We start from the raw sequence: 19,382 nt of genomic DNA, 5'->3' as shown, positions 1-19,382 counted from the left end.
GTAAGCCTTAATTCTGTCCCTTTCCCCCGCGGGAGAATATCGAAAAATCCCTTCTTAGTGTACATTCTGTTGATGTACCCTATTAAAACGCAATCAAAAACGCAAAAACCGGCATCTAAAATAGTATAATAGAAGCCAAGTTCTTCACGGTAAGCCTTAATCCTGTCTCTCTCCCCCGCTGGGGGAATATTGAAAAATCCCTTTTTAGTGTACATTCTGTTGATGTACCCTATTAAAATGCAATCAAAAATGCAAAAAAAATGCAGCTAAAATAGTATAATGAAAGCAGAGTTCTTTATGGTAAGCTTTAATCCTAACCATCTCCCCCCAGTGGGGGAGGGGAATTTCGATGTATATTATATAAAAACATGTGCATATTCAAATACAACGTAGTGTCAAAATTTCAAAAAAATCGGTAGGAACAAACGAACATTACATTTTTATTTATATAGATAGATAGAAGATGATCTGCTTTAGTTCATCATCACAGAAAAGCAAACTTAGGTTGTTGTACTCGTAGCGCCACCTGTCGGACAAAAGCCTTAACCTAGATGATATCTTTTAATTTATATGAATGTTTACCGGAATAATATACAGCCTATGTCCACCCTGAAATTCCATTCTAAATACAGGTAACCCCTGTATAATACGGCACTTCTATAGCACGGATTCACTCTGACACAGTTCGAGAATTGGGTAAAACCTTCGTACAACATGAAATGTAATACGTTTTTACGTACTTAAGTAATAATAGTTCACAAAAATAATAATTTTCGTGAACTATTAGTACTTAGGTATGTAAATTTTCTTTTCTTGCCTTCTGTCCATACACATGGTCCTTCTCGAAACTTGTTTAAATGTTGCGAGATCTTGACGCTTCTGATTTTGGTGTTGCCAGATGTTTTTCTCTTATTCCATACTTTCTTTATTCTTCATAAATGCATAGCACCNCTGCTTGGTTGGTTGGAATTCAAAACATGTAGAATGAATTAGACTTTTGGAACTAGCAGACTTCCAAAGAATTGAAATTTTTTAATAGGCACTTTCGAAGTGTTAGCTCCTGATAAGCTGGGATGCTCCCTTGGGACTGGATGTAAGAGTTTGTTGCTTTTTGGCTTCTTTAAATTTTATTTGTTAAAATCATATAAATAAAAAGTGAGTAAATAATTCCATTATTTCTAGTAATATTACCAAAAAATCTGAAGTCTCAAATCAATAAAATATTTTATGCACTGCAAAACATTAAAGTTTAATTCTCAATACTTTGCCAGAATACCACATCATCTGTCCAATCAGTTAATTTAAGTATCATCTGCTTATTTTTCTTATTATTAATTTAATTTATATTGTTTTATATTGCAACACAAAAACAGAATATTGTGCAAAGCAACGTAAAATGTCAGTTTGCCAATCAAAGATGTCATAAGAAGTGCCCCATGTGCATTCATACGCTGTACTATATACAGGTAACCCCCGTATAACACGGCACTTATATAGCACAGATTCACTCTAACACAGTTCGAGAATTGGTTCCATCCCCGTATAACAAAGCACTGTTATAGCACGGATTCACTCTGACACGGTTCGAGAATTGGGTAAAACCCTCGTACAACATGAAATGTAATAAATTTTTACGTACTTAAGTAATAATAGTTCACGAAAATTATTTTCGTGAACTATTAATACTTAAGTATGTAAATTTTCTTTTCTTGTTGGAATTTCAATACACATGGTCCTTCTCAAAACTTGTTTCAATGTTGCCAGATCTCAACGCTTCTGCTTCTGATGTTGCCAGATGTTTTTCCCTTATTTCATACTTGCTTTATTCTCCATAAATGCTTAGCATCATATAAGGAAATTTATAAAGATCTTTTAACTAGATGCAAGCAATCTAAAATTACATACTTTTTGCAAAAGGTAAAGCATGGATCTGAAGATAATGCAGAAAAATGCTCAGAGGATAAGGATAACTTGCCAAAAAGCTTTCAGTTAATAATGCTTTTAGTGATGACGAAGAAAACATTGTTTAATTTATATTAATATGTATCACTTAAGAAAATTTTAATAAAGATATTTATCTTAATTATGAAAATATAATAGCATGTTTTTTAATTTTTGGAACCTAACCCTCCTTTTCGTACTAGTTCTTTGTTTTGTATAACACAGATTCGCATAACACGGCAATTTTTTGGAAAGTAACTACTGTGTTATACGGGGGTTACCTGTACTAGTAAAAGAATTTTTGAAAGCGGATGAGTAGTTTCGGAGATTACCCGCTACATCCAAACTTATAAACATTACCTCTTTATAATATTAGTATAGATAATAGATGATAATAATAAGTGCAGAGCCCAAATGGCTGAGTTGAAAGTTGAAATTTGGTACACAGTTAGGGTACATACATCACAAGAATGTACACTAAGAAGGGATTTTTCGAAATCCCCCCTGCGAGAGAGAGAGAGAGAGAGAGAGAAAGAGGATTAAGGCTTATCCTGAAGAACTCAGCTTCTACTGTACTATTTTAGATGCAATCTTTAAATTTTAACTGCGTTTTAGTAGGGTATGAGAGTTCACCGTAATAAGAAATTTTTGGAAATCTCCCTGCAGGGAAGAGGTGGAGGATTAAGAATTACCTTGAAGAACTCGGCTTCTACTATACTATTTTAAATGTGGTTTTTTGCATGTTTGACTGTGTTTTAGTAGGGTATGCCATGAAATGCACATTAAGAAGAGATTTTTGGAAATTCAACTTTCCGAGGGAAAAGGAGAGAGTTTTAATCAGTATAAAGTGTAAATAATAAAGAAGGAAAGTAAATAGTGGCAGATATAGTATACATTTTGGAAATTAATAAATATTTTAATCATTTCCACTCTTTGGGTAACCCAAAAACAATAAATCCAAAATAAATGAATTTGAACGAATATTTGAATTGGTTCCAAATTTGAACAATTTGAAACGTAATGTTTCAAACAAGTTTTTTTTTAGAGTTTTGAATTTAAAATTAATCATTTTATTCAAGTAAGGTTATCATCAAGTAAGTTTATTCTCCATTACTTGCCTGAGCAATGCCAGGCTCATCTGCTAGTTACAATAATAAAACTATTTAAAATTATCTTTAAAAATATTTTATTTTATTACTTACACATCTCTTACTTAAACATTTAGTACCACTGGCAATTGAAATCAGGCCAGAAAATTACCATACTTACTTGCATATAAGACGATCTTGCATATAGGACAAGGTGTGACTTTAAACATCAAAATAAAGAAAATTAGATTTATTAATACAATTCTAACTTAATTTCATTTAATCACAAATGAAACATCAAATGCACGTAAATCCCACAAAAATTACTGGCATTATAAACTTTAGGGAAAAATCTTGTAAAATTGACAACATAATGTGTTCATGTAAAGCTGGACAACTGAGAACTTTTTTTGCCAATTATTAACAGTCGAATCCATTCTCCATCGATTACACTTATGAGTTATTCTGAATTCTAATTTTCGAATAATCATCTGTTTTCACTTGGAATGGATTAAAACTTATATCAAGCTCTCGTGTGATTTTGGAATTTCAATTTGCAATTCAATTCATAAGCTTTACTTTTCTTGATGCTATTAATCTTTAATCCTGACAATACACAAGAACAATTCAAATGACCTAGATAAAATACTTTGGTTTTTAAACATCAGAGGGTGAGCATCAAGTAAAAAATGCGAATACACAGTTCACAAAAATTATTGAAAAATGCAAAGAATCCTTCACTCGTGTGTAAAGGACAACCTAGGTTTTTGAAACAGTGAAAAATAAATAAAAATCTTGTCTTATATGCAAGTAAACATGGTATTTGAAAATGGTTCACAAATCCATTTTTTCAAAATGATTAGAATCAAATTTCATAAAAATACTGGTCTGTGAGGGCTTAGAATAAAAAAAAAAAAAAACTAGTCTGTAAACACAAAGTTTAAGAAGTTCTGATCTAGGTGAAAACCCTTAAATTTTTTCATATAAAAAAACAGTGAATGTGAAATGAAATAAAACAGATTAAAAATGTTTTGAATTGAATAGCATCAAAAATACTATCCCAAGTGTACTTCACTTCTATCAGAAAATATTTTTGCTGTTTTGCATCACACATCCTTATATAAGAATAAAATTTTCACAAAATTTAAAAATTATATAATTAAACTTATAAAACAAACAGTATTACAATATCAACTTATCATACCTAAGGCTCTTGAAACTGCTAAAGTTCCATTTACTCTCCAAGTTCCTATGTACATTACACATCCATTTAGCTCTTCTATTCTTTCTCTTTCATCCTGTAAAGAGAATATAAAGCTGAAATAAATATGAACGTAATCATATAATTTATGTATATTGTAAATTTTAAAACAAAAGTTTAAAAATTAAATTACATATATATATATATAATATATATACAGGTATACCTCGCCTTACGTCGGTAATTGGTTATAGGAAAACGACTTAAGTCGAAAAACGATGTAAGTCGAATTTACTTGTCTCCGAATCTACTTGTCACTAGGCTAAACTATAAATTACTATTCCCAGTTCTGTATTTTATTTATTAATGCATTTTTAATAATATATGGTTAATAAGAATCTATTTTAAGCTTACAAACAAATAAATTTTAGTTTTTAATATAGTACAGAAAAAAGTATTCTAAATTTATGAATGCATGTACTGTACTGTAAATACAGTATATACTTGTAAATGTGTATATTTTAATATGATTTTATGTGCTTTAAACGCTTTTCTAGTGATATTACGACTTCAATATTTGTGGCGGACGGACGTAAAGTCGAATAAAATGACTTAAACTTGATTTTTATTTTTTCGTATACTTTTTTGACAAACGACGTATTAATCGGGAACGACGTAACTCGAAACGACGTAAGTCAAGGTACCTGTAATAGATTTCTGATTATTCAGCTTAATATAGTGAATGGATGAGTCAGGAGTCAGATAACATGGAGTTTGAAGATAAGGCATTTCCTGTACAGTCAAGAACATCAGTGAATACCATATGTGGTTTACTCTTTAGCTGTAATTTTTAATACAAAACATTTTTTATACAAAATTTTCAACAAAAGCAAGCAGTTAAGACACTGTGATTATCATAATGCATTAGCCATGGAATAAGTATGTTTTATGAAAATGTTTTTAATTGCATATTTACTTAATCTTATTTAACAATATTGTATTGTAACAACATGTACATAATAACTACAAAAATATAATTATTTTGTACTATTTGTTTATATAAAAAAACTGAAATGCCTGATACATTTATTTTTTATGAATGTAACCTGTGGGAACTTAGCAAAACTATAACAAAACTTAGCAAAACAAAGGTCAATTCCATTTACAGTACTTAAACAATACGTTGAATTTGGAAACATTGAGTTTTCCTATTCCATTGACCACATAAATAAAGATAAATATCACTTGAGTTGCACACCGGTAACAGGCTTTAGAGACATACTTTAATTCACCTCAGTGTTGTTCATTGTGAGTATTTAATAGTTAGTGATGCCAGCTAATCGTTATAATAGAACACTCGTAAGTTTAATTAAGGCTAGAGCCAGATATGAATTTCTGACTGACTGTAAGAAGAAAGGACTGCTACTCACGTCCTTTTTCTGCATCTGCCTTCCACCTGGTAGCTAGCCACTACTCAATAAAGTGAGGCAGATGTGCCTAAATAGGGCCATTCAAATATCAAGGAAAACCATTTATTCTAAATTGGCAGAACTAGTAGAAATTAAAAATGCACTCTTCAGACAAAACCCAAATACCTTAGCTCAGGAAAATGCAAAGCTGTGGCAATACATGATAGAATAACTATCAACCTGAGGAAATGTTATCACAAAAAACTCCAATGGATCCTAAGATTTCAAGTGCCCAAGGGTCAGGAACATCCCACATTCCCATTTATTATATGACCTACAGTTACCTGATTTCGTCGTAGAAGTTTTGAACTATGGACCTAAGTTTGTACCTCCTCCTAAGGCAGAGAATATGAACATTGTCCCTGACTTGGAGACTCTCCTGCAAGGCCTACCAGACAGACGAAAGGAATATTACCGATGGATGGCCACACACAAAATTAAAAAAACCAAGGAGCCTAATGAAGTAGCACAGTTAACTTACACAGTTTTATAAGGGAATATTAGGAATGGACACATAAGCAAGATTTTACTGTATTTAAAAGAAAATATCTACATTTATAAAAAAACATTTTATCATATTATAATAAAGAAATATTAAATAGTTATAGTTTTAGAATCATACAAAAACAGTAGACTCAGTTAACCAGTACCCATGGGGCTAAATAAATGTAGCCTCTGGTGCTTGAGAGTTACTATTAAAAATAGGCCTAATACTATATCCCACACTATATACCAAAAATTCTGTATTGATTTAATATTAATATGGAAATAATACAGTAATTAAAAGTAAATTAAGATAAAAGACAAACTTAACTTAATGTAACACAATTTTATTATAAAAACAGCTTTGTGAATGAGTGTGCAATTTTAGTTAAATGGCAGTCAATAAACTGGGAGTAGGAAACAAACACATGGTATGCAAAGCATGAGTTTACTCACAGCATGCCAACTTTAAACTTAAAAATTTCTGATAAAAATTAAAATAAAATTAATTTCTATTTAAAGTATTGTCTTCAAATTTTTGTCAGTTGCTTGAGTTCCAGTTAATGGAGAGTCTACTGTATTTCCAAAATCAAAAGTTGGTTAAAATAAATAACTACCTTTCAATTTTAAAAATAGCTTAACTCTAAATTTGTTTCATATAAAAATCATTTATGAAATAATTTTACAGGAAAACTTAATTTATTACTAGAAAATGTTCCAATTCATCTACTAGAAAAAATATATTTAGATGTAAAATCAATTTTCTTGTACATTAATGGAACTTCTGATATTAATCAATCAAAGAATCAAGGAGTGTTTCAAATCATTTCAAGAATGCTTTTCTTTTTTTTCTGCTTTTTTCTTTATTCCACATTATAAGCAGAAAGTTAGAGAGATGTTATAAAATAATAATAACTAGAGTTATATTAAATATGTATAATTTCTCAAGTATGACATATTGCACACAAATTGATTATTAAAATATAATCTATAAATGAAACTGTGAAACAAAACTACTATCCTGGTACTTTTTAATAGAGCTTTTCAAATTATTCAAGAATATAGATGTATTTGAGACACATTGTAGATATTACTAAATAAGTAAAGACTGAAATGAAATCAATTTTTCATATTTTGAATGATAATGATTTTGTTAAAATTGCAGCAGAAAGGAACAATAAAGAAAATTCTAACACATAATTTGAAAAAGTATGATCTGTATATTCAAAATTAACCATGAAGAGAAATACGCTACATTAATAACTAAACTTGTTAAGCATTTAAAATAAGAATCAGCAACCTGTAGATCTTTGCAAATAATCTGCAACTCCTGAAACACTTGGAACTGCTGAATCAGTTTTCCACGTTTAAAAATGTTCACAATGGAAAGAAGTTCCTTTCTTAAAGGGACATTATATATAGAAGTTCCTTTCTGTTGTATCAGACATTACCAGTGTTAAAGCTGTACAGATGTTTTAAAAGTTTATAGTCAGTAATTGCATGGACAGGTATGTAAGAGAAAAAGGAAATTGGTTTGTGGACTGGGAAATAAAACTCAATACAGGGTGCAATTGTCAGTAGGAAAATTGCACACATACACTCTCCCCCTGCAAATCTTTTAATAAAATTTAGTTTTAAAAAAGGTAGTAATAATAGGATTCTAAACTACAATGACTAAATATGTACAGTAAATAAGAAAAATAAGACAAAAAAAAATAGAATGATGATGATAAACTGAAATAATAATAAATAAATAGTGGTAATGAAAAGATAAAAATTATAGTGCATCAGAAAAGTTGGAAAATAAGGCTAGTTGCTAACTGTACTGCTATGAAAGAATCATTGTATTTGTCTAATTAAAAAGTTCTTTCATTTTAATTGAATGACATTTTATTTTGAGTATTTTTCCTTCAATTTCTGTTTTCTAAAAGTAATTAGCAAAACATATTATGTTTGCAACTTAAAAATAAATGTCATTAATTAGTAACAGTACTAATAATTCTTAAGAAGTTAGTTTATTATTTGATGTTTGAAATTATTATACAGTCAGTTGAAAAAGTTTAGAATAATTTAACACCAGCACAAAGTGCCTACTCTTGAATGAGAATAACTAGGTGAAGTAAAATAATACAAAAACAATAAATATGGGTATATTTAGCCTGGTCTTTTAGCTATATTTTTATCTAAAAATATTAATTTCTAAATAAAGTGTTAAAGAGTCATAATTTTTTACTTAAGTAAACAATGTTCAAAAAATGTAGAATATTTTATTCTACCGTGTTTCCCCGAAAATAAGACCTAGCACAGATTTTGCTGAATTGCGAAATATAAGACCTCCCCCTGAAAGTAAGACCTAGCGAAGTTTTTTTTTAGTCGTAACGGTCATCGACAGATGGTTGAAAGTGGCCGTTGGCTTTTTGAAAGTACAGCCACTGATTGGTCAGCAGACAATTACGCCACACAGCATGATTTGCATAAGACTATGGCTTGGGAATCACAGATTTGCATAATGTTACGGCTGGTGATGGCTAATTAGTCGGCCGGGAATCACGCCACATGACATTTGCATAGTGCTACGGTTCAGTAAGCACTAATTGGTCATCGAGTCCGGTGTTGACGCTATAAAAAGGCGACAGTTCTTCACACCTGATATACGTCACTCTCGTCTAAGTTCGACTTGGGAATTTTTTTGTTCAGTAATAAATGTGAATTCTTCTTCCTGGAAAAATAAGACATTCTCTGAAAATAAGACCTAGCTCATTTTTCAGAGCAAAAATTAATATAAGACACTGTCTTATTTTCGGGGAAACACGGTAATAGTAGGGTAAATCTCCTTTATTCATAATTACAGATTTTATTCTTGTTGGCATACTATCACTAAGTGATTGACATTGTTCAGATTTAGATGTTTATACTTGTAATTTATTGATTTCCTCTAGTTAAACAGAATATATTAAACAACATAAAATGTTCACTTATAAACTAACTATATTTTAAAATAATATATTTCGCATGTTTAATTTACCTTTCTATCAGGCTTATGAGGATTTGTAATAATGTATGGGTCACCTTCTCTGACAAGAATAGCTTGAGAATCTCCAACCCATGCTACATATAAAGCATTCTCCTGAATAAATGAACATACTACTGTGCATCCACTTTTGGTATTCTGAAAGGGCCACAAATAATTTATCAGTTATAGACAATTACAAAAATTATTCTTAAAACAAAAGCAGAACCATAAAATTATTTAAAAATAAACATATATTAAAAAACTAATCATTATTCTTATGAAATTACATTTAATCTAATGAAATTTTATTAGAACTCCTTTTATTCATGTGTAAATATTAAAAAATAACTACTTTTATCACATATGACTCCATCAATAGTAATAAAATAAAACATTTTTTAAGATAGCTCTTATTACTATCTAGTGTAATGAAGTGAACCAAGTGCAATGAAGAACTTTTCCACTCTGTTCTATTCATACTTATTTTCTTCCATAATGTCTCTCTACTCCATTATTTTTCATATACCTTCTTTCCAGGTTTCTCCTGATCTTCCTCTCTCATTCTTTATAATTTATGTTCCATGGCTATCCCTGGAAATTTGCATCCTGACATAATCTAGCCCTCTTTTTATTTCATCAATAATTAATTTCTTTATGTTTAACACTTTTTAAATTTTCTTCATTTTTTATTTTATGCACAAATAATAGGTGGCACAATTTACAGAGCACTGAAAGGAATGATTAAACTTTTGATTTTGTGCATTACATGGAAACTAATTGTTATATTATCAAAACTAAAAGCAATGGCAAGTTATTTATACCCTTAACAAGAATGGAAACTGAATTTGAGGCTAGTTCTTCAATAAAAAAAATAACGCAAATTTGATACTTGTCTATAATATGTAATATTGGTTAGTGTTACTGAATAAAAAAAATACAATAAATTGTGAACATCCAGACCAAGTTAACCAATGTAGGCTAAGAGCAAATAAATAAAACAGAAAAAAATTAGCAGTAAATTTTCATTAATTTTTGTATGAATCTAAACAAAAATATAAAAATGTGCCATGTTACATTATCATCTACTTTCCACAACAGCACAAAATTGTAATTTTGCAAAAAGTCAAGGAGTTTTAATGAACATTACAAATTTTAACTTTTCATAGAATATTTTTGATTTCAAATATTTAGACTACAGTACAATAATCTTGATAAATATTACAATAACCTATATTTAGCATTAAAGTATGGTGATGATGGTGGTATTGATGAAACTGAACTTAAAGAAGAGATAATTAAGTTTCTAAATTCTTACCAGTAGATACAGAGTCCCAAAATTGTTCTTAATTATTCACTTTATTAACTTACTCTGTTTTTTTTTTGTTTGTTTGTTTGTCTATCTAGATGAAATCTTGTAACTCAATTTTCACCTACATCCTACCACCTACTAATTTTCACCTTCAAACTTTAACTAGTTAAAGTTTGCAAATGTATATATTCCTAATGACAATACTGTTTTTTTAGTTTGCAAATAATTTTAGCAAAAAATTAGTAAAACCTCACAGAATAATGTATGTTAAATTAAATTCTAAACTAAGAAGAATTTCAATAATTCAATATTATGTATGTAAAACTAAAAAAAAAATAGAAAAAAAGAAAAACACTTTTTATTCACATAATTGTGCAGATAAATGATTAATGCAGACTAGTTTGATGAGTAACAAAATTATTATGTTTATGTTCTAAAATTTAAAAATCAGAACAGAAANGTATGTAAAAAAAAAAAAAATAGAAAAAAAGAAAAACACTTTTTATTCACATAATTGTGCAGATAAATGATTAATGCAGACTAGTTTGATGAGTAACAAAATTATTATGCTTATGTTCTAAAATTTAAAAATCAGAACAGAAAAACAACTTCAAATAAATATATATAAATTTAATAAATACATTATTTATTTATAACATGATGATGCTATCCAAAACTCTAGTGTAACTTTTGAAATTAAAATAATTTTATATCAAATTATACAAACCTCTCCTTTTGATCTTTCTACAATTTGATTATCTGTTATTTGAAATCCCTCTTTTATTGCTTTTGTAATATCAGTTGTAAAGTCTGGATGATTAACAATATTCTCATGTAAATGAGAAGCAGCATAATTAGCAGCTCGAATGCCAGCATGACCATCAAAAACACCATAATAACTGAACTGTGGAGTATTCTACAATAAAAAGTGAACAATATAAATTCAAACTTTAATAAAATCTAAAATAAAGAATCAATAAATTATATCTTATTTTTTTTGCATACTATGAAAAGGATTAGTTTGAAAACTGGATATACAGCACACTATAATCTAGTCATAAATTAATCATGATGATATTTATTTTTTTACTGGAAAGTAAAATTCTATCATTGGGTTTGTGCTATGTAATGGTAGAAATATCCAATACAAATGATTTCTGTTTTAAACTCTACAGATACAACAGACTATGTAAATTATTTTAATATACAGTATGCAAGTAAAGCAAAATGTTTGCCAAAGGCCAAGTTTTCAAGTTATCTTACATCAGTGATTATCAACTCCTAATGAAATAGAAAAAAATTTTCTAAATATAAGAAACTAATGCAACAGTTTGTAAAATAGTATGACCTCTATGTATTTGCTTTAATAAGATGTTTTCTTTTATATCTCTTTTCCACTTAGCTACTGTAAAATAATTTCACAAGAATAAAATTTACTTGCAAAGAATCACATTAACTGTCTCATCAAAGTCAAGGTCTAACTATTCTACAGTAGTTGTAAATTATTAGTAAAAAGTATACAAGACCTATTTAATGAACTGTCTATTTTTCTGTTAACCATATCTTCTACAAAATTATTTATAAAATCATAGGCTTTCTAGTTTTACAATTATTGACATTCAAATGTCAATAATTGCTCACTTAGCTAAGTGGTGACAATTTCCCATCCTGGTCATTAATTTATCATTAGACCCAACCACAAGTTAAAAAAATTCAAAACTAATATTTTTTTTTCTGTTTACAAAAAATGCATTTTTCACAGGAATGAATCAATATTTTTTCATTAAAAGTAAATGGCTAAGGGTGTAGGATCTAAGCATTTTATTATGAAAATTTATGCACTTTGCTAATCACTGCACTTTAAATAACTAGGCAATTATGTCTTTCAAATTGAATTTAAACAGTTTTTCCTTGTTTTGGCTACTTTTTGTAAATAATATCTGGGAACTATCAAGTTAATATCACATGGAAAGAAGAAGAATTAATCATTACGAGAAATAAAGTTCACAAAAACAACTTTCACAAATTATCATGAAATCCTCAAATTACATTTTGTCTTAAGGATGAAAAAAAAAAGGATAAAACTGCATAATTTTAAATTAGTAAATAAAAACTTTATTTTAATTATTAAAATATTTTGCCTCTATGTAAACACACTGCTTAAATGGTCAGTATTTTCCAGTCCTGTGAATGACCAGTTATCAAGGTTCCTCTGTATTAGAAAATTAAGAAAAAAAATTCAGCAAGAATTTCAAAGATATCAACAAATTTTAATATTCAATTTTAAGGTTTCAAGCTAGATTAATAGAACCAATATTCTAAAGCATTTTATTTTCTCAATCTTTTGAAATTGAAAATTTATAAAAATATAGTTTTTAAGCATTTTCCAGAAATTCCATCTGCCATCCTGACCTGCTACATATTACTTTTTAATACAGGGTCCCTCTAATTCATAAGTCCCTCTGAGGTTTCTGCTCTCAATAGAATAATAACCAAAGCAGACATAGCAAAATGGCTCATATCAATAAGCAGAGAATCTCTCCACATTTTGGCCATATCATACAGGTGCTCTGTATGTCCACCTCCCGAGATGCAACAAACCAATCCTGTATTAAAGTTCCTGTTACCTACATTCAAACATCTTGCTGTCAATATCATTGATTGCATGGATGATTCTTTTTTGCAACTGTGCTAAATCACATGGTAGAGGGGCATGTACACAAGATCTTCCAGAACGTGGTGCATCTTCAATATTGAAATTGCCAAAACAAAATTTTGTGAATCAGTTTTGGCAATCATTCTGTCAACACATCTTCTCCATACCTGTCACACAATTTTTTTTTGCTTAAATTAAACAGCATTTTTACCTTTTGGGTAATAAAAAAACAAAATATGCTGAAAATGCTGCTTTCAATTTTCTTTATTTGATGAGACCAAAAACAAAAATTGCACAGAATCAAACAAACTTTTTACAAATAAACCTTGATATATCGGTTGTCAAAATATATAATTACAATATGGTTTAAAATGAAGTTGTGGATAAATATACAACAAAGCATTCTTGTGGTAAAAAACAAAAAGTACTTTCTGAACAACCCAATATATTGATATTATGTAATATTTAAGCATCTCTGATATAAACTGTATTTTCATATTTACAGTATCTTTAAGAATTAAATTAAAAATTAAAAAGCATGGAGAGTCTATTTATTCATGTAGCTGAACTAGGCATAAATAGAAATTTTCTAGTTCTCTATTATTAGTAATTAAGTTTATTTTTTTGTTGGAAATTATTTCAAGATTGATCTTTATAACTTTATATACAAAACTATATATACGAGTAAGATTACTAGTTAACTCTTTCTGAAAATATTAATTAACAAACAGACAATAAATTATTTAATAATTAAAATTTCATCTTTACAAGCATACAAACAAATATCTATACTTAATAAATATTTTCCTATTTGTACTAATTCTAACAGTTCTAATTTTAAATACACATTATTATAAAAATAATGTGTATTTAAAAGATTTATAAATAAAAATTTAATTTTCTCAATTAAAAAGCCATTTAAATTACTAAGGTTTTTAATTTATAACAAATAATCATACCTGTAATCCACAAACAGTATTTAAATCATGTATTATTGTATACCTATCTTCCATTTTTCTTCTTCCATTCTTAATAGTACAAATGGATGTCACATATTGAGGTGATTTAATAACTGAAGTCATTGTTAGCATTTGATCAGGATTTTTCTGTAACTGTTCAGCCAAATCATACAATTGATGTATTGTCTGAGTATGAAGATAAACTGCTTCTAAAGCTAACAGATTAATAATTTTTAATCAAAAATCATTTCATCACAATTACTATAACTGATAAATATAAAATTAAGATACAGACAAAAATATGAACAAAATATTGAAATTTGTCCATTAAACATGAATATTCCACAACTGAACAGAAATGGATAACATTCAACTTATTTCCTCTACTTAAAAATATATTAAATTTTTGCAAAATAATTTTATGATGGGAGAAAAATTGAAAAGCAACCCGCATATGGAACGAGCATTGATCAATGCTCGTTCCATATGCGGGTTGAAAATTTACCTGCCAATCTCACACGCATATGCCATATGTGTGTGAGATTGGCAGGTAAATTTTCAGGAGATGCACAAGGTGTCATTCACTATTGTGAATTCCTAAATGTAACCAGTGAATTTTCCCAGTTTTATGGGTTCACAACTGAAGATGTCAATATGCTGCTGGAGAAACCTGAATTTAAGGAGTTGATGTGAGGAAAACGGGAGAAGATTGTTTCTTGGTATGGTGGGTACAAGACAGCAAGTGGGGGATGAAGTGTTCAATCTTAAATGTCTTGGATCAGAAACTTATCTAGAAGAAAATCATGGAAACAGAGGAATGTAAATGGAAACAAGTGTCATTTTTTAAAACTTACTGGGTTGATACAGAATATGTAAAGAATATGACAAACCTGTTTGCAAACATGGAGATACAAAAATGCATCCAAAGACTTATCAATGCTGAAGAGGTCAAAATAAGAACTTTCAAATCAGTGACAGTTGAAGTCATAATGTTGTTGAAGGATGTGATGAAGTTAAACAACCTAACTCCATCCACTAGTAAGGCTGATTTGTTTCTATGATTTTTAGCTGATAGTGAATACTTTAATAGTTCAGTGAAACACAAAGATTCAGATCCAAACAAAAGTGATAAGCATAACATTTTGAGTGTACAGTACCTAATTTGGAAGTCAAAACAGAACTTATTGATCATTGATACAATGCAGACTTGTGGAAAGAAAAATATTGTCTTGATGAAAATTGTATTGGTGACTATCAAAACGTGTTGCAGAATGTGGTAGCTGATGCAACAGAGGCGAACTTCATTCAACTTGCATCATCAGTGACCATACTTTCTTCTGGTTATGCAAAAGTGCCTGATAATGAAGATGCACTTCACTCTATCCTCTTCACTTTAGCATACAACATCCAAAAGTTGGACATACATACTGAAGTACATGTGAAGAAAAAGACAAAAAAAAAAAGGACAAGGAAGAATTGATGTTCTGATAATTTGTGGGATGACGAGAATAATAATTGAGCTGAAGTTCAATCCTAAAGATTAACAAAGTGCTCTTGCTCAAATTATTAATACTGGCTATACCGACATATTTAAGGCGACTGAACATTCAAATATTACCAAGAACATAGGGCTGTCTTTCTATGATAAGAAGGGAGATGAGAAGACTGTATACTAACATTGAAGATGTGTACACTGTTATTAGAGCTGAATAAGACTGAAGTCCACATTAATATGTAAGTGAATGATACTGACATCAGTATGAAAGTTTGTGCCTTTGTGTATCTTACATGCATCCAAACTCTGCTTGAATGGCTGAATTTCACAATTAAGTTGTTATAGGAATTGTTGTTAACATGAGAAATAAAGTCAATGGCATTATCACCTAAGAATATTGGAGAATAATGTTTTGTCAATAATGTTATTGCTCTACTAAGTTAAGTAATAACAACTGAATATTATTGTTTGTCTCAGTCTTCTGTTTGACTATTGTTATGTTATTTCTCTTAATTTATATTTACCGGCACCTTCTATACTACAGAGTAGACATATATGTACAACTTCATATTAAGTGATTATAAGCTTTTTGAAAGTCAAGTGATGAATTTTAATCAATCATTTCTGTGCCACAGGTTGTTCAAGAAATTTATTTGCAGTAAGATGTTGAAGACACCACCTACAAACTTTCTAAGTTTTTCCAGGCATATTAGAAAAATATTATCTATTTCAACATATTCTGTGATTATTAAAAGGTAATTAAAATTTGAAACACTATTTATTCATTACAAGCATCCCCACCACTATTCTGAAACAAAAGTATTCATGTTCTCAGTTTTTCTTGTCAGGAAAAAATGTTGGTGTTGAATGACATACTAAGATCATCAACTGGCAAAGAAATAAGTTTGAGGAGGCACCATCATCTAAAAATGTCTTTGTATCACAGGAGTATCAGCAATACCATTACAAAACAAAATGCCAAAATAACAAAGTGTTGATCTGCTGATAAACTGTGCAATTCAAAATGTCATGCAAGCTTGAGTTGCAACAATAAATGTTGAAAATAATAATTTTTAAAAATTAATTTAGTGTTATATAATCTTGAGTATCAGCAGTGCCCAAAAGCATTAATCAGTAATGAAAATTTCCAGGCAAAGTGATATAATATGGTAAATATAATCTGAATTCTTAATGTATCCAAAATAAAACTCAGAATATTCCAATAATATTCATATCCTACAATATTGGAAGTTACCATCTCTAAAATGCATTATAAAATTCTTTTTTTAAAAAAAATTCTATTCACATTTTCCGGACTTTTTGTATAATAATACTTTTTATGCAATTTATTTGCTTAATGTAATTTTTTAAAATAATTTTCTGTTCGTTTTTCCATATTATTGTAATTAAGATTAAGTAAAATTTGGGATTTGTTAAAATGTTTGTATTTATTACAAGATACAAAATTAAAACAACTTCTTACAGAAATACTGGAAAGAATAATTCATACTCAAGAACTTTAGGAGTCAAGTAACAATAACAACAAAAAGATACAAAATGAGTGATAACTCAAAAATTACAGCAATATTTTTCAAGAATGACATAACTCAATATAGTTATGGATAATCAGGGATGGAGCAAGTTAATTTTCTTAATCAAATCACATCCATGAGAAATCCATAAAGATCAATAGGATTCTTCAATCTACAAATCATATCAAATTCAGTTTGAAGAATTTGCTTGACAAATTTCCACATTTTAGTAAAATAAAAATTTTCAAAGCTTTCTGAAAATTTAGTTTTTTGAGTTGTACTAGCAATATCATTGCAAAGGAAAATATGTATTAATTCTGAATAAAATGCAATTATTAAATACGGACTGTTATGTTTTCTACAAAATTTATTCAATTAAAAATTTTAAAACAGCTCACAACAAATGCTCAAGATATAAGACCAAAGTTAAATTTGATATTAACAGGAGAGAAAAGAAATTTATATTATTCAAGAGACAGAAAACCTTTCTAAAAAATTTGTATTTCAAATCTGATCTTAATTTCATAGTAACATAATATATGAATATTTATTAAAAAGCTATCATTAATGCTGTATGGTTTATGTCATCACTTCTGTTTTACACTATTATATCAATTATGACAGTCATATCAGACTGTCATAATTTTTCCACTGTGCCGAAGGATAGTATTTGTAATATAAAATTTGATGGTGACATGTTTTTGCCAGCAATGAAAAATTTGCTGAGGAAATATTAAGAATAAATTTATTGTATGAATATATATGTGGCAAAAAATTATTGAAAATGAAGAAATTACATGAACAAACAAGAATTTGTTTCTAAAATATATAAAAAAAATATTAAAATCAATATAAAGTAATGTATCAAAGTTGCTATAGAATAATAATAATTTTTTCAAAACTATAAACTAAGCCATTACTTTTGAAATATTTTAAATTTTGCAAAATACAGAATTAGTTTAAAAATAATCATTAATGTTCAATTAATAATAAATATACTGATACTGTAAATCCTCTTAATAGCTTAGATGACTAGGTTTTTATGGGACAGAATATATCGGATTGTCAAGGATGAAATTTGTGGAAAAAAAGGCAAAGTTGGTTGATAACTTACAAATATAAGGAATTATTTTATCCATCAAAGTATGCACTCATATTGTCTATACACTTTTGCCATTTAAGCGGCAGGTTGTTCAGACCAGTGGTATAAAATCCCGGCGGACAAGAGTCAATGAATTCCTGGAAGATCAGTTTTACAGCATTGTTGAAATTAAATTGTTTTCCTATTAAAAAGTTGTCCAAATTGCAGAAGTGGTAGTCAGTGGGGGGCTAGGTTTGGTGATTATGGAGGATGATGAAGAAGTTCCAACTCCAATTCTTGTAGTTTTGCCACAGTCATTTGTGTAGTGTGTGGGCTAGTGTTATCATGCAATAAGATAGGAGTCGATCTGTTGACCAATCTAGGCTGTTTTTAAGTTTTGACATAATTTCATCCAGTTGATTGCAGTATATTTCTGCTGTGATCAATGAGCCAAGTTTCATTGAATCAAAATGAATCACACCTGCACTAGACCACCAAACACTCACCATCAGCTTCTTTTGATGAATATTGCACTTTGGAGTGTATTTTGGTGATTCATCCTTGTCCAACCACTGTGCTGAATGTTTGCAATTGTCATATTGGATCCATTTCTTGTCACATGTGACAATTCAATTCAAAAATGGATCAGATTTCTGACAAGAAAGCAACATTAAGAAAGCTTCCAAATGCTTTTGTTTCTGTTTTTCATTCAGTTCATGTGGAACCCATTTATCCAACTTTTTCACTTTACCAATTTAGCTAAATGAGATAATATTGTTTGTTTGCTAACACTAAACTTCAACGATAATTCATAGGCACTCAGAGATGGATCAGACTCGATGGTTGGCAATATTATTAACTACAAATTTCATCCTTGACAACCTAATACTTAGGTCCCAGCATGTATAAAAGACTGGGTACCTATTCCATTCTTGCAGAATTTTGCATCCAAACTAGTGATATAAAAAAAGGGAAATGTGGTTCATTCTTCTTTCCAGCACTATCTCCATGGTTTCCCCAAATAATGAAAACTGCAGAACAAGAATTTTCCTTTTTATTTAACATAAAAGTACACTACTGCGCACTAACAGCAATACTACTGTAAGCATAAAGTTATTATGGTATTATCATATCTATGTTTTGTGAATTTTTCTA

General features: G+C 29.1%; 1 protein-coding gene across 1 annotated transcript in view; it reads right to left on the bottom strand.

The window, feature by feature from the left end:
• Positions 1-19,382, bottom strand: part of LOC111618090 (serine-rich adhesin for platelets-like) — a 60,237-nt gene that overhangs the window by 7,397 nt on the left and 33,458 nt on the right. The window contains exons 3-6 of the mRNA XM_023359535.1: positions 14,120-14,334; positions 11,232-11,420; positions 9,208-9,351; positions 4,234-4,327 (exon numbers count right to left, since the gene is read on the bottom strand). Coding sequence (XP_023215303.1) covers positions 4,234-4,327; positions 9,208-9,351; positions 11,232-11,420; positions 14,120-14,334 — 642 coding nt within the window. The remainder of the gene's footprint in view (positions 1-4,233; positions 4,328-9,207; positions 9,352-11,231; positions 11,421-14,119; positions 14,335-19,382) is intronic.

Source organism: Centruroides sculpturatus, unplaced genomic scaffold, assembly GCF_000671375.1.
Source record: "Centruroides sculpturatus isolate CEXI.00-Female unplaced genomic scaffold, Cexi_2.0 scaffold155, whole genome shotgun sequence".
Classification (NCBI taxonomy): domain Eukaryota; kingdom Metazoa; phylum Arthropoda; class Arachnida; order Scorpiones; family Buthidae; genus Centruroides; species Centruroides sculpturatus.
Note: the sequence above shows the minus strand (reverse complement) of the source record. Positions and strands in the feature narration are given on the sequence as shown.